General features: G+C 34.9%; 3 protein-coding genes across 3 annotated transcripts; all 3 read right to left on the bottom strand.

Moving 5' to 3' along the window:
* Positions 1–2,055: 2,055 nt before the first annotated feature.
* On the bottom strand, positions 2,056–2,445 carry LOC113351071. Its single transcript, XM_026595136.1, has one exon. The coding sequence runs from the start codon at positions 2,443–2,445 to the stop codon at positions 2,056–2,058; it is 390 nt and encodes a 129-aa protein (XP_026450921.1).
* Positions 2,446–2,920: 475 nt separating this feature from the next.
* LOC113351070 (histidine--tRNA ligase, cytoplasmic-like) lies at positions 2,921–6,237 on the bottom strand. Its single transcript, XM_026595135.1, has 5 exons — positions 5,873–6,237; positions 4,845–5,826; positions 4,567–4,746; positions 4,033–4,293; positions 2,921–3,870 (listed from the first exon to the last, which is right to left on the bottom strand). Exons 1-5 carry the CDS (start codon positions 6,235–6,237, stop codon positions 2,971–2,973), a joined length of 2,688 nt encoding a protein of 895 aa, XP_026450920.1. The 3' UTR covers positions 2,921–2,970.
* A 2,375-nt stretch (positions 6,238–8,612) lies between these two features.
* LOC113351069 (F-box protein At1g47810-like) lies at positions 8,613–9,959 on the bottom strand. Its single transcript, XM_026595134.1, has one exon. It carries the CDS (start codon positions 9,957–9,959, stop codon positions 8,613–8,615), a length of 1,347 nt encoding a protein of 448 aa, XP_026450919.1.
* Positions 9,960–16,544: the final 6,585 nt, after the last annotated feature.

Genomic DNA, 16,544 nt, shown 5'->3' with positions numbered 1-16,544 from the left:
GTTTTTGGTGATTTTGTGAATGTGTGTAGTTACCGGTTTAGTAGGAATTTGACAACTGAAATTGGGGATGAACATCTCATATTCATGTGTTAGTTAATGAACGAATTTATGGATTCTTATGATCATGTAAATCCAAACATGTACATTGTTTTACATTGTTATCGATATTAGTAGTTACACGAATGAATTCTAGAAGTTTCATTTAACGTTAGAAAGTTGATTCAGTTGTTCAAGAAAATTTATCAACGTGCAACTGTTCGGAAAGGTGAGAGGTTAAGCTTGGTTTCTTGAATTGAATTTTTATTTGAATATAATATTTACTTGATAATCACTGGATTCAGTTCTAGAAATTAATAAATGACTGAAAATTTTGAATAAATAAAAGGCAATATGTAAAGATAAAAAGTTGAGTTGGGTTCTATATAAGCATTTTAAGGATACCTTAATTTTTCACTATTCGTGAGTTGAATTTTTATTTGAATCTAAATACTGTACCTGCTTTCAATTTTATCTTTTTCAAGGAAGAGAGAACCAGATGATATTGTTGATCATGTTTCTCATGATGTCGTTGATCGATGGGGGTGGATGAAAGTGGTGACATAAATTATGTTTTTGGTGATTTTGTGAATGTGTGTAGTTACCGGTTTAGTAGGAATTTGACAACTGAAATTGGGGATGAACATCTCATATTCATGTGTTAGTTAATGAACGAATTTATGGATTCTTATGATCATGTAAATCCAAACATGTACATTGTTTTACATTGTTATCGATATTAGTAGTTACACGAATGAATTCTAGAAGTTTCATTTAACGTTAGAAAGTTGATTCAGTTGTTCAAGAAAATTTATCAACGTGCAACTGTTCGGAAAGTTTGTAATCTTATCTGCTAAAAAATATCGTTTACCAAACTGAGCAGGCTTATACCATTTATTTTAACCAAATTGATGCTTTAGTATCACGTTGTTGTAGCTCTTACCCTCATTACATGTACTTTGTTAAGTAAAAGACTAACATACTGTACTTTCAAAGTAAATTACTAGCAATTTAATCTTTCATGGAGTTGACCCAATTTGAGCACTTTTGTTCTGTATCATTCTCTAAATATATTGAAATATTTTTTGTGGAGAAAAAAGACATCTCGTTTTTTGTTCTCTCATCGTTATCATCATTACATTCTAAAGTAAACTAAGTTGCTCCTGAAGAGTCTTCCTATTTTCACTGTGATCATCCGGTTGTGGCATGCTGGTCATTGTGACTACGTTGTCCCTGGATTTGAGCCCGTGAAATTTATGTCGTGGTTTTAGCAGTCAAAAAAAAGATATGGTACTAATTTTCTTTCTGAGCACTTGCTTCTTCTTGAATTCATTGACTCATACCTCCAGATTGATCAATACTCTAGAGGCATTGGTAGTTTCCAATGCAAGTGCACCTGTTGCAAGGTATAATGGTTTGTCAGGTAATAAAAAAATATAATTTTCGGCACATGTCTTGGTTAATTAGAAACGAACCACTAACCTCGAAACTCGCCTACAAACGTTCCAGTAATGATAACAATTATTGGAGTATTGATGAAATTAAATCAAGTGATTGATTTTTTTTTTTTTTGCCAGAAATGAGTGCCTAAATGCAGACTGAGTCGATTAATACTGATATTATTAGGTGTTTACTATTGTTATATAATTATAAGTACCCTATAATGAGAAAGAAATAAATTATATAAACTGACACTAACATGGGAAGTTAAGCCGGGGCCGTAAGGCCCCGGTGAAACCTAGTATAATATAAAAAAAAAGAGACTTCTCTATGGAGGATTTTAAATCCTGGCCGGTTAAGGACACACTATGTATCCTAAGATTACTCGGTTTTTCTTGTAACTAACCTAGGCTGTTTGTCCTGGAAAAAAAGAATGGTGACTAAAATATAACTCACAGTTAACTTATTCAACTTTAATTTTTCCAACAACTCTTAAATGATTATTGTTAAAGAGAGTTAAAAACCTTTAGGGAAAACTAAACCCCTCTCTGGTCAGTAGTAAATCTTCACCAGTCAGCTTTAATTCCCACTTGCAGTATTCGATTTCTTCCCTGACAAAGGAAAGTATACAGAATATGTAGAACAATCTTCACCAGTCAGCTTGCTTCTAATAGGAACTCGACCTGTAATTATCCCATACCACCACCCATCCTTGCAGAAAACATCAACTGGATCACTTATATTGAAATATGATGCTTTAAAATTAGGGGGCATGTGTCTAATTTCACTGCGAGGCACACCTTCTCTGAGCAAGCACTTCTCATTATCTTCTTCGTATAATTTGGTGTATTCAACTAAGAACTCATCTTTTTCCGTTTGCTTGATTATTCTTGCTTCGAAATACGAACCCAAGAATCCTTCTTCTGTACTGCTTACTTCTACTAAATCACCATGACGAAACCCACCCATTGCTGTCAACTTCTAGCGAGAGGAAGAGAGAATCTAGTTTTTTTAGACAGAGAATGAATGAATGAATGGTAAAACTGAGTATAGAAGTTAATATTTATAGACAGCAGGAACGGTGAAAAAGACTAATAGAAGTAGAGGCGGATTGGGAAACTGAACTTAGAAGGAGGGAATGGCCACTGCCAAAGAAATTGTTAATAGGAAGCAAGAAATTTTTAAGGGGGAGCCGGTTTGACCATTAAGTTGCCTAACCTTAAACCTCCCTTTAAAGACATTATCTCCCCATTTAGAATTATTCAGCTGCCTAAATAAAGAGTGCTTGAATTAGAGAGTACAGGAGGAGAATTTCTAAACAACGGCTAGTTTTTCTAATTAAAAGAAAAAAAAAAGAGAACAATAATAAACCACAATGTTCCAAACGTTTACACGGGATCCTTCAAATTTGAGAATTCAATTGTGTACATTCCAAAATAAAAATAAATGGCACCAACAGAGTTCTGGATCACAACACTTGAGAGTAAGGAAAAATCATTTCCAGGACATGAGGTTCAACCGTCTCTGCACTTCCTCGACAACACTATCCCTGTCAACCGACTCCTCCTTGTTGGATTGCATTTCTATAATTCTAACTTGGTTGGCACTTCTTTCTCGGTCACCGGCACTTCTTTCTCGGTCATCAACAATCACCATCAACGGTATCCTAGACCCCTCAGCTAGTTTCTTATGTTTGTCGAATCTTTTATTGACAAGGAATTCTGCTTTTATTTTAGCACCCCATAGTTCACTAACTAACGCAGCAGCTTGCCTCAAATCTTCTCCCAAAATACTAACCAAAACTTCTGTTTCTGTGGCGCGAATCCACTGGTTAGCAGCAAGATTCTCCATTATGCAAAAAACCCTTTCAATTCCAAGGCTGACACCAACTGCTGGGACATGATTATTACCTAGCGTTCCAATAAGATTGTCATAACGCCCTCCAGCTGCGATTGAACCAACCTGATCAGTGCCTGATTTTAAAGCAGCTTCAAATATAACCCCAGTATAATAGTCAAGACCTCTTGCAAGACTCAAGTCAAAAACCACTCTATCTATGCATTTTGAATCTCCTAATAAGTCGAAAAGAATCTCTAACTCGTTCAGTGCAACACTAGATCCATTATTTTCTAGGAACTGGTTGTTTTGTTTCAACTCAGATAGCAACTCCAAAGGAGGTCCACGTTTCATGAAAAGACCACCAATTTTATCTGCAACTTCAGCAGTTAAGCCCTTCTTTTCCACTATTTCATTTTTGATAGCCTCAAACGGTTGCTCATCTAACACATGCTTGTCAAGCTTATCAATGCTTGAGCATATGGTTCTGAACTTTTCTGGTGGAACTCCACAAATTTCCAACATTCCATCCAGCAACTTTCGGTGATTCAGTTTTATCTAAAGTAAGAAAAACAGTGATTAAACGTGTAAGGATTATAAGAAACCATTAACAATGAACAGGCATAGCAGTACTGAACAAATTTGCATAATCCACCATAGTTGCAACGCTGGAGAACTCTTTATAAAAACATGAGAACACAAGAGAATTAAAAGAAATACCTCATATTCCCCAATGTTTAATTCATCCAGCAGCTCGGTCAGAACTTTAACAACCTCAAAATCTGGCCCCATTGCGCTATATATACCAGCAATATCGAAGTCACACTGGTAGAATTCACGGAATCGTCCCTTTGATGGGTTGTCCCTTCGATATACCTTTCCGATCTGGTACCTTTTAAAGGAAGTGATGCGGCTATTCATAGCTAAATATCTAGCAAAGGGTACAGTCAGATCATACCGTAGAGAGCACAGCTCACCGCCCTGTAAGCATTTCCAGCATCCTCAAATCAACATCCTCAACTAAATGCTTAAATAAAAGGAAAAAGAACTTTTGCAACTGCGGGCGCACATAGTGCATATCAAGATTGTTCCGAGGAACAATATGTAACACTATATCACACTAACCGGGGAAAAGAAAGACCAACGTACTAGGTTCTCAATTACATTAGAAGTCTAGGGGTTTTCGTAAAAGCCAGAGCTCAACAAAGAAAAGGAGTGGCCTGTATCACAACCAAAGAAGAAAATTGTTATCACCTGGTCAGCAAGGTCAAACACCAGCTTTGAGTCATCTCCATATTTTCCCATGAGAGTCTCTTTCAATTCAAAAACTGGAGTATCAAGGGCCGTTGCGCCATGCCTTTTAAACACCCCTTCTATGATTTTAAATGCTATCTCCCTAATGGCCATTTTCTCTTCTGCAAAATCTTGAGTCCCCTAATAAACCAGAAAACAAAATCGAAGTATACCAGAGTCAGCCAAAGAAAAAATTGAATATTAAAGACCACAATCCAAAAGATATTGTTTCTTCTCACCTTGGGGCGCTTAACACTGTTCAACTCATTAGACTCTACTATCTCCCTCACTTTCTTCAAAAACATATGAAGATCAGCATCCTTTGGCTCAAAAAACAAAGAAAGACCACCGACACATTCATTCAAGAGGGCTGGATCACCAACAGTCTTCAACCTATTCTCAAGAAGCTGCCTTATTACCACAGTTCCCTTACCCAAAACCACCTTTTTTCCCTTCACTTTTTTGGTTTCAACACTTGAAGATGCAACCGGAACCTCTTGACTTCTCCCCATTGACTCCACCCTTGCAATTGAAAGAATTGTCAATACCGCTTCCCAAGCAAAAATAATTCTAACAACGGCCACTAACTTGCTTATATCATGAAACAATATAAGATAATTTCGTTTATATGCAGCTAGTGTTCTCAACATAGACTCATCAATATTAGGGCAGCCGCTTTGAAATATCTCCCCCACCTCGGAGCCAGCAACATCTGCCAATAATCCAGCTCGATAGAAACTACTCTCACCTAGCTGCAGGAGCGACATAGCAAAAGAATAAAATGTCTTCACTAATAGATTCTCGCTCCCTACACTACTCAACGAACAACCCTTACTAATTTTTAAACTATCATTCAGTGCAACGCGTGTTATCGAGTGTATCTGCTTAACACTTTCTCTAAAACTTGCATGAACCTCAGTTATCTCAGTTATCAACTTACAACCCTTAGTTTTACCCTCAAATCCCTTAAGTAAAACCTTGAAATCCCTAGCAACAGATACCACATCATTAATCAAAATCCCGTCACCGGAGTCCACTGATCTGACTCCTAACACAGATGTATCAGCCTTTAAAGCCTCACAAGATAACGCCGCAACAGAATCCGCAATAGTTGATAAACAAGACGAACAACAATCCAAAAGTGCACAAATTCCAGCACCACAACCAGATTGCTCTAGAACATTCAATTCCCCAAGAGTATATCCTGTGTTTTCTAGAGTTCTACCATTTAATCTAAAAAAAAGAATCTAAAAACCCTAAAGCAGACGAAAAATTCAAAGCTTCAAAATCAAAACTATCTTGGTTTAGGGTTTTGCAAATCAAATCAGGAATTATAAAACGAATATCATTCTGATTAGTGAGTATAAATCTGTTGAGAAGTATAACAATACATGCACGAGTTTCTACTAATGTAAGAAAATTCTGACCAGGCTTTAAATCATCACTTAAGGAGTTTCTAATAAGTTTGAGTTTTTCATCAGAAGAAGAATCTAATCTCTTTAAATTCTTGGATACTGAAGAATCAATATCTACCTTACTGAGACTGTTAGCAATGGCGTACACAGATGATGAAGAAAGAGATGAACCCTTTCCTCCAATTAATACCTCTGAAAATAGAGATTGCCCGTCCATTGTTGATGGACTGCCTCAAATCGTTTTCTGTGTGGTGTGAGTATTGAGAATCCGAGACTGGAAGTAGAGAATCCTTATATATTGATTGGATGTGAACCGCCTCAATCCTTTCAAGGAATAAAAACCCTAGAAGAGGAAGTCTGAAGAAAATAAGGAAACTGAGAGAAAAAAAGACCTAAAATGTGAACTTGGTTTCCGAAAAGATAATTTAACGGGGATGTCAAACTTCTCAAGGTCAGCTGGGGTGTTTGGATCACGAGAAATCATTTCTGGACTTATTTTATGCGGTCCAAAAGTCTAAAAGTAAAAAATTGAAGTTTTTGTGAAGTAATTTTCTTCGGATTTCCGATTATAACTTTTTACGGCGTGTTTGGATGTGCATATAAAAGTAACTTTTAGAAATCTAAAAGCAAGAAGTCAGTTTGGGTAGAGAATTTTAAAACGACTTTTAGAAATCGAATAATTAACTTTCTCCTAAGAAAAATAATTTTGTTTCGGGCGAAGTAGAAGTATTTCTGCTTCTGATATCCAAACGTGTTATATTGAATACTTCTATTTCATATATTCGAAGCGAGCGCCTGTGCTGACAAAGATTCAAGGAAAAAAAGGGTTAATTTTTTTTTCCGAAAAGGAGAATGATAGCTTTTAGTAGTATCTTAGGTACTTCGAAAGTGCTTGCTGAAATAGTTTTTAAAACAAAGGATTTTTGCTTCATAAGAATCTTGCTTTTTGACTTCAAAAGGTCATAATGTAAATTTGTTTCCCAAACAAATCTTAACTTTTCTAATTGATTAAGTAGAAAAGCTATTTTTATGTAGTATCGGGGCACCCTCTAAGAGCTAGGGTTATCAAAATGAGTATCAAAATCATTTATTCACTGTCAGACCGAATGAGAGATTTGCTTGAAGAGTGAAATTCTGATCATGTGAGAGTAAAATCAGGGACTAAGAGTTTGATGTTCAGCTGCTTGAAGAGAATTTTCTCTCCAAATGGCTGAACACGTGCCTCCAAGATTATTATTTTTTTGATTAGAAGAGAGATTTTATTAGAAAAGGAGAATGTACAAGAGTCTACAGTAGGTAGACTAAAGAAAACAAAACAAAAAAGTTACAAATCAGTGAAAGACTGTATCCCAGTTTTGGACAGAGTTAGAAAAATTGATGTGAAGTCGTTCTCCAAAACTTGCTGCCCAGATAAGTACCAATGATTTAGCATCTGAACTCAAGTCTGCATCCGTCTTAAAGATGTATTTATCTTCAAAAATCCGACAATTTCTTTCTTTCTAGATGACCCAGATGACAGCATCCGGTATAAGTCTCCAAGCCTCCAATATATATACCGTATTTTGTCCTTTCATTAATAAAATCCCTATGGGACCTGGTGAAAGAGTTGAAAGAGTGTCTGAAAGAATTTTTCTTAATGATTGATCATTCGTATTGAATGAAAAATCTCACCCCATAGCCCTTGTCTAAACGGCGCATAAGCATAACCCTAATAAAATGAGGTTGCAATTGCTGGGGGACATCTGCGTGTTAGGGAGCATTGCAATTAATGGGTGGTGCTTGTCCGATATCAAGGTGCTATCAACAACCGAGTTTGTGAAGTTTCCTATGTCGCTGAAAGCAGGAGTTCAAGCCAATGTTAAAAAAAATCCCATGCGTTGGAACAAGCAATCCGATAGAAAAAAAAAATACTACAAGTCTTTGTTTACTCAATAGGTGGAGATCTTAAATATGTAAACGTGAAGATTGATGCATTATGAATTTACTGCTTTCGAGTGGTAGGACGTGTGGTTTGGAGCATTTTCAAGCTCAACATTATATAGGGTCATTCTAAAGTTCTGTATATGAGAGGGGAATTTGTATTATCCGTCTCTTGTCATTTTAAACACATTATGTCAGACGCTGTATTTTTGTTTCGGCTAAGCATTCTCAAGGACTCATTCGTATGTATATAACAGATTTAAAATTGTGGTTCCTAGAACATCCTGCCATGGTTTGTTTCACCTTAAATTAACCAACTGCAATATAAGTAGTACGATTGTGGGAGTTGACACTTGAAACTCACTCTATTAATCATCAGTTGGCAAAGACATTATTGGAGAAACACTTGTGGTCGATGGAGGAGACTGGTTCAACCGGACATATGTAGCACGACCCAATGACCAGGGAAAACGCCTCTCTCCTTCTTCTGGGGTCACATGAGCCTAAGATTAACCGGACATTTGTAACCTTAAAAAGTGTTTTCATCATAAGTATCTCATTTAGAACTAACGGAAAATATAAACTTAATCATCAATACAAAGATAACAACAACAAGTCCATCCATCTTGAATCAAACATGAAAATTAAACTCATTATTTGCATTTCAGAAGATCACAAAGGGTCTAGAAAAGAAATAACTGCTGGGTCACTTGTTGGCATGTCGTTAAAATGTTCCCGCTTAAGATAAGAAGTCTTCTTATATTCCTCCAGTACTTCTCTTGTGTTTCCTTCGCCCGTCTTGGTTGCAAAATGCTTTAATGAAAGAAAGTTTTCTGCGTGGCTGGAAATGCAATACTCATAATCATTACCATAGCATTCATTAGGAATTTGAACTTCCTTTAATTTATTTGAATGCAAATTATAGATGGCATGACAATCCTGTTGTTTTTCGTGCAACCTCCAATATAGAATCACTTGGTTAAAAAAAATCACAATACCGGCACTAGCAGGAAGAGCATGATTGTCTAGCTCTTTTGGAAGAACGAACTTGATAGTTTTCTTAACCCAAACGTGTTGAACTGTGTCTTTCAATATACAAAGTACCACCTTGCCTCTATAAGGATCGAATTTCTCCATACTTGAATAACAGAAACATCCTTCATATTCAAGCTGAGAAAAACCACCATTATTAAAAATGGTAACAAATTCATCATCACTAGGAAGTCTAATCATTTGAAACTTCTCACCCTGGAAATCGAAAGATACCAAAGTGAAACGTTTATATTTTTCTTCTTCTGCTTCATTTTTTACCGCCTCGTAAAAGAGAGTTCCATTGCAAAAGATTGGCGGTACCCTTCTTCTACTACTAGATGGAAAACAATTCGTCGGACGTTGTTTCGGCCATGGGTTGTTGATCTTTCTCCATGGGTTAGTACTACCTAGTGTAAAGATGTAATATTCATATTCATCCTCGTATTTCATGATACACATCACCTTATACTCGTCACTTAACTGGTTGTATCCAATTCGGAAGCCGCAGATTTGTTCATCCACCCTACTCTTGAAACGGGAGACAATGATTAGCTTCTCAATCCTACTAGGATTACAAATTTCAAGTGAGAAATAAACCCATTCACCATTATAAGATTCTCGACGTACGCCATAGTTCCAATAACAACCTAAACCATTACAATACCCCATCATATACTCGAGACCCCTATAACCATTGTCTTTTTGATAAGCAATGAGCTCGGCATTACTAGTATTACCATGTTCCTCATTCTCTACATAGTAGAATCTCTTCTTTTTGTAAGTATCTTGGAAAGTAGATATGAGAGTTGGCTGCTTTTGAGATTCAACCATGTGAAACTTGTGGAATTGTTGTTGATCATTGTTGATTAAGTAAAACCATAACTTAGATACACAACTGAATCTGATCAAAGATTTAACAGGTAGTTTGTGGAATATTTGTAGAAGTATGTCTAGAGGAATATCATTAGAATCGCCATTGACTTCCATCAAGAAAGTTAGGGAAAGAAAAATAGTAATGAAAACATGGACTTTCGATAAGCAGTACTTATGCGAATTAGAGAACCACCAGCACGGCTGAGAAGAAACCGAAAACTGGAAAAGAAATTTTTGATTTGTGAAGATTCAAATTAGATGTTAAAATTATTTGTGTAAATTTATCAAACAAAAAATTAATTTGACAGTTTATTTTAATGAAAATTTTGCATTATTGTGTGCACGTCTCAAATATTCGATTATCCAAAAGATTCCCCAAAGGAGCATAATTAAACTTAAAATATACCAAGTCTTCTACAAATTTGAGCTGACCCTGGGCTCCCAAATTTTTAATTAAATCTATTGTTTAATAACATCCTTCACCTGTTTTTGTATGTGTTTTTACTTGATCATTTGTTTCCCTTTCGGCCAATATTTGTTTGAAAGGTGAAAAAGCTTATTTTGTATAAACCAAGTTTATTTACTAAGATGCTCTGGGTGTCTAAGTTTAGGATTTATATATTTTGGACACCAAGACTTTTATCTATATAAATAGGAGGAACGATTCCCTCACACTTTTATAATCACACTATGTCACATGTAAGGTGTCATTTTTGTGAATAAAAATCAAATCGTAACGGATTTGAGGCTAATATTTTGGGGATATGTTCCTCGTACCAAACTCTACATACCTACCAAAAATGAGCGCATTCCAAAATATAAAACCTCACAATCTACCGGTACTAATTTCGACGTCTAGAAATCCGTTGATTTTCGATGGCTCATTTTCAAAGTAGTAGATGGTAGTGTTATATGTATCGGAATACGCTCATTTTTTAGTAGGAATGTAGAACTTGGTAAGAGGAACATGTCCCCAAAATGTAGAACTTCAAATCCATTACGGTTTGATTTTTATTCGCAAAAATAACGTCTAACGTGTGAGATAGTGTGATAATAAAAATATGAGGGGATCCTTCCTCTATAAATACAGGCTTAAACATTGTATTTTACGGACATAATAATGAGAATCTTTCCCTTCTTTTTTCCCTATTTTCTGTCTCCTTCTCCTTTTACAAGACGTTATCACGCACGTAGTTCTCACGGAGCAATCACATCTATCCCATTGAAGCAAAGCCAAGTACGACATCATCAAATATATACTTTTCCATAGATTTAACCTTTTTTTTTTTTTACTTCTTAAATCATTCGTTAATTTAAAGTTATCATATATACAAATCAACCTAACTTTAGTTTTGATTTTTGTATTTTCATGTACCCACGTTACTCATCTCGGTTGGACCGATTGGGTGCTTTTCATGAACGCTCAAGGACTGCAGACTGCAAGGGTAAACGGTGCAAAGAATCTTCAAGCACTAATAGAGTAATTAATCGGCTACGCAATAGTCATATATCTAGTAATTAATTGGCTACGCAATAGTCATATATCAACATGCTCGTATATTAGTTGGACCTAAATCGTTAGCATCTAAAGCTGTAGCCCATAAAAACTAATTAATATTTCGTTGTTTTGATTTTTATTTTCGTTACATACATCTACATTTTCTGCTCTGTTATGTATTTACTTTAATCTTTTCCGGTTTTTTTTTCCTAATTCTTTTCATAGAGAAAGAAAAAAAAATCCATCAATAGATGGTTTATAATTTCTATCCTTCTAAAAGAAACTACAATCACAAAAATTGATGTTGTCCCAATTGAGATACCTTTACGGTTATTAATCACGTGCATGATTTGAAAAATCTACGGCCAATTGAGTTTAGTATCTTCTTTCATTGGAGGAAGATCATGTGATTTTTATATATTATTTCTTTTCATTTACAAGAAACTATCCGTAACCATAAAATGGATTTTCCATATGCGATGACTAAAACGGCATTTTTTTACCTGTTGTCATTTAAACGATTTTTATATATCGTATAAACCAATTATTGTTGATTTCCTCTCTTCTTTCAATTCTAGGAGATGAGATGTGAATAAATTTGCAGTCTAAACTATTTTTAGTCCGGTATGGTTCCATTTCTTGCAAGGAACATTGATTGGTTTCTATTATTCTTTATAAGAAACCATCATTAATCAACCACTGAGTGGATGTTTTTCCACATATAAACCAACTAGATTTTATTTTTCCCTATGGATCCTAAAGGGACAAAATATCGTTATTATGGTATTCTGAATTGCAAACACCGACGAAACAAGGAATTGCTGCATTCTTGAGAGATATCAAGCAATTTTTATTTTATTTTTCCTCGGTAATAATCTCCAAAATTTGGGTTTATTCCATTTATAGATGGAATATTCTAGGACACTAAAGGCCAATGGGTGCGCACCCGGCTTATTAGCCAATATTACTAGTCATGGTGACTATATTGATCTTAATTTGATTTTCTTTTGATAAAGAAAGTGTCCACAATTTTTTTTCCGGAAACTTGATTTATTTGCATATTTTATATATCTTTGGTTGTAACTAATAAAATCCATGGTTGATGTTAAATTTGTATGTCAAGTAGACTACAATTTTATTTTTATTTTGAGGACAATTTTTTTCATGGCCTTTGAAGTCATTTTTACAGTCCAACTGGTGTTGTTGAAATCCAGAAATTCTTATGAGTATATATCTCGAATTAATCGAATAATATTTTATGAAGTTTTCTTTTGTCTATGTGATAAAAATATTTCCGTCATAATCAGGGGGAGACTATACACCACTTGGAGTCAGTGTTCATTAACTTTAAAAGTTATATTTCTCGCCCATCATAATCAAATTGAAAAAGGTTGCCATCTCAAATAGGCGCAAAAATACTCCCTTCGTCCCACTATTAGATGACCTACTTGGTTCAAAATTTTGTCCCAATATTAGTTGACCTATTTCATTAAATAAAGGGATATTTCTTAAACTTTCCTTTTGATTGATTATCGTTTGTATAAAAATATGTTTAATTTGGTATCCATGTTTATATTCGCTAAGTAGGTGTTTTAAAATGCCTTCCAATGATACAAAGTTTACGAAAATCCATGTTATAGTTTGTGAGATAAATCATTTGTAAATTTGACAAGTTATTATCCATAAGGGTATATTTGTAAAAAATACCTAAGAATACTCCTTTCCATTGGTTGCCCTTAAGAATTGTGCAAACTTCAACTAGGTCATCTAATAGTGGGACGGAGGGAGTTTTTCATTTTGCTTTATTAATCTTTTTCCTCTTGTAGAGGATAATCCAGTCACATCAAGCAAGTGTGTAGCTTTATAGTACATGTTACAGATAATGCTCCAATAGAGTACATCAAAACACCATCCACATTCTTCAAGCCAATTATCTTTTTATTTGTCCGTGAAGGGCACTGGTACCAGTAACAGATTGAATTTTTCAAGATACATGTACACTTGAAATTCAGTGGGATCGTACTAAGCTAATATTATTGTCGGATATTCATTTATAGTAGCTACTGAAATAAATGATGGTGGTTGTGAACCCCTCTGCAGAGATATATCGATATATGTGATTGGTTGGCGTACAATCCATATTAGATTGGACTCTTATAATTTCTCGATTAACGTAATTTTGGATCCAAGACTTCACAACTTAAAATTTTCAAGCCTATTACTTACAGGTTGGTTTAGTCATAATGCGTTATAGGAGAAATAAGTTCGTTGTATAAACGATTTGAGGGTTTTTCTTTTTGCTCAATAAAAGTTCTTCTTAATATGACACATTTGGCGTGGTAGTCCTTGGAAGACTCGTATGTGTTCGGGGAACATATTTAAATTTGTGAGCCTTGGAATATTCAAGTTATATTCAGGCAGCCACCTGACTTGATTATGTCAGGGTTAGTAATCCTTAATGTATTTTTAAAAAATTTGTACAAAACCAAAAATCCGGATTAGTTGATTGATGAGATCAACTTTATAGGTCTCTTGAGAAGTTCTTAAAAACACAAAAATCTACGCTTTAGTAGTATAAATTCTATTTATTTATTATTTTTCTTTCTTAAATCTACAGTTAGAATTATGCTAGCTTAAACTCTTCTTTGAGATAGACTAGAGTTATTATTTTGATGCTTATCTTTTGTAAAACCCATATAGTTGGGTTAGCATCCATATTTACGTCAAAAGTTGTACTCTTTTTCCTTTGTTTCAGGTTTTATCCCATGTGATTTTCCTGATAAGGTTTTAACGAGGCAACATCTTGTTGACGTTTAATTTTCTTTCAAAATGTTGATATTTGTGTTCTTTTTCCTTCGTCCAAATTTTTTCTCATTGGGTTTTACTGGAAAGATTTTAGGGAGGGAATTTATTCAACATGGTGGTCATCCAAGGGGGAGTTGTATAATTTATGTTATTTGGTGGATTTCCACCATTAACTAGGTCATTTTGTTAGGCTAAATCAACATAACAAGCCCTTAGTAATTTGGATGTCATCCGATCCACATAAGGTATGACCACAAGTTCAGTTTTGTTCACTTATGATAATTTATCTACATCTTGGCTCTATGTTGAAGAAACTACATCAACAACTTCTGCAAATCATCTCGGGAAGCTAGCAATCCATGACACAAGTTTTCAATGCGTTGAAGAAGAATGTAGACTCCCAAAAGTATTATCTAAGGAATTACTGCTTGTGCAACATAAATGAAGACTTCATCAACTATCCGACATTTTAGTGAAAGCACAGTCCTCTTCTGCATTCAAGAAATTCGTTCTTCTTAATTGGAAAGTCTCAACTCAAAGATTTGCATGCCAAGATTTGACAGAAGTATTTATCAGGGGGAGCGCCATCATCAAATTAAGGTGCATTCACTGGACTTTATCTTGTTGTACTCTTTTTCTTTCGTCAAGGTTTTGTCCCACTGGGTTTTCCTTGTCAAGGTTTAATGAGGCAACATTTGCGTGTCCAACACTGTTTTGAGTCTTTACATGCTTATGCAATTTCAGGTTTTTCTCTTTTGAGTTTTCCTGGTATATTTGTAATGACTTAGCCACAATGATCATCAGGGGGAGTGTTATAAACCAAGTTTAGTTACTTAGATGCCCTCCGTGTCTAAGTTTAGGGTTTACATATATTGGACACCAAGTCTTCTATCTACATAAATAGAGGCTTCAACATTGTATTCTACAGACATAATAATGAGAATTTTTCCCTTCTTGTTCCCCCTATTTTCTGTCTCCTTCTCCTTTTACAAAATATTTCTTGTTTTATTTAATAATACGAACTTGCTATACCATGTTGTTTTGAAACGCAACAAACCTTTTCTCTGAGTGCACTTTCGCGTCTGCTCTTTGGAACTGGATTGGTAGCATTTTTGATGTCTCCTTGAACGCCACTTCGATTCGTGGTATGTTTGTTATTATTCGCAACTACAATAGAAGCTTGCAGATCAAAAATTTAATTTGGGAGGCTATAATAAATTGTATTTGGCTTATATGGTCAATAAAAAACAAGATTCGCTTCGACTTTGTGCTTACTCCAATTCATGAAGTTGCTGCAAAATTGAAATTACTAATTTTTGAATCAGGTAGGCCGAGTATGGGTCATATATATAGTCAAATGTGTTGGGGTATATATTTAAAAACATTTTTTTGTAATATAACGCCAAATTAGAGAGATATATTGTGGTAGTATTATTTTGGACTCCCATACTATGGGCATGGGTTCAAGTCCCATCCCATACAATTTCACTAGGGTATATACTATATACTATAATGCTGATCCAGAAATCTATTTTTTGTTGTTTTTAACTCGGCTTTTCAAAACGTATTAAGGTATTAATTACAATTATAATTGAAATTATATTATGGCCGCTTTCTTTCTGTTACAGAGAAACTTGATTGGGAATTTAATTGAAACGGATTTTTCATTAGTTCTGTTGATTTTCTTTGGTTATAAAACTGGTTTCTAGAAGAGATGAGAATGTGTACTTTTCATCAGTCTTGTGATTATGAGCAAGTGTTATTTTGAGAGAGTAGTTGTTAGTTCGATTTCTCATAGTGCAGAGAAATCGAACAAGAGAGTTATCAGTTGTTTTATCCCATAGGGTTTTCGACAGAATTGAATATTAAGCACAATCAAGAGGAAGAGTCGCGAAACACCTTAATGAGAGCGACCTAGTCCGCGACTCAGCTGTTTGAGGTTTGATTTTTATATTGTTTCCAACATAATATTTGAGTTGTGAATTCTTAGGGTTTTTAGGATCGATGGTAAGGCAGTTAAGGCACTAAATTCACTACGGTAAAAATCATCATTGACGACATTGTATTAGCGTTGTAGTACACCTACGACAACTCCATTTTATGCATTGTGGAGTGGGGGTATTGTAGAAAGTCCAAGCTTTTCTACAATACTTGACTAAGAGTTGTAAAGGGTGATGTAATTCATGGTTCGACAATATTTTGCCAAAGTTGTAATTTTCTTTCGATTTTTTTTGAAAGCCCAACACAACTCTTACTTGTGTTGTAGGATTATTTTACACAACAAAGGATGCGTATCGTAGAAATATGTAACACAACACTTGTATAAGTTGAAGGACTATCTTAGACAACCTAGGATGTGTATTGTAGAAATATGTAACAACTCATATTACTATTAT

This window comes from Papaver somniferum, chromosome 2, assembly GCF_003573695.1.
Source record: "Papaver somniferum cultivar HN1 chromosome 2, ASM357369v1, whole genome shotgun sequence".
Lineage (NCBI taxonomy): Eukaryota > Viridiplantae > Streptophyta > Magnoliopsida > Ranunculales > Papaveraceae > Papaver > Papaver somniferum.
Note: the sequence above shows the minus strand (reverse complement) of the source record. Positions and strands in the feature narration are given on the sequence as shown.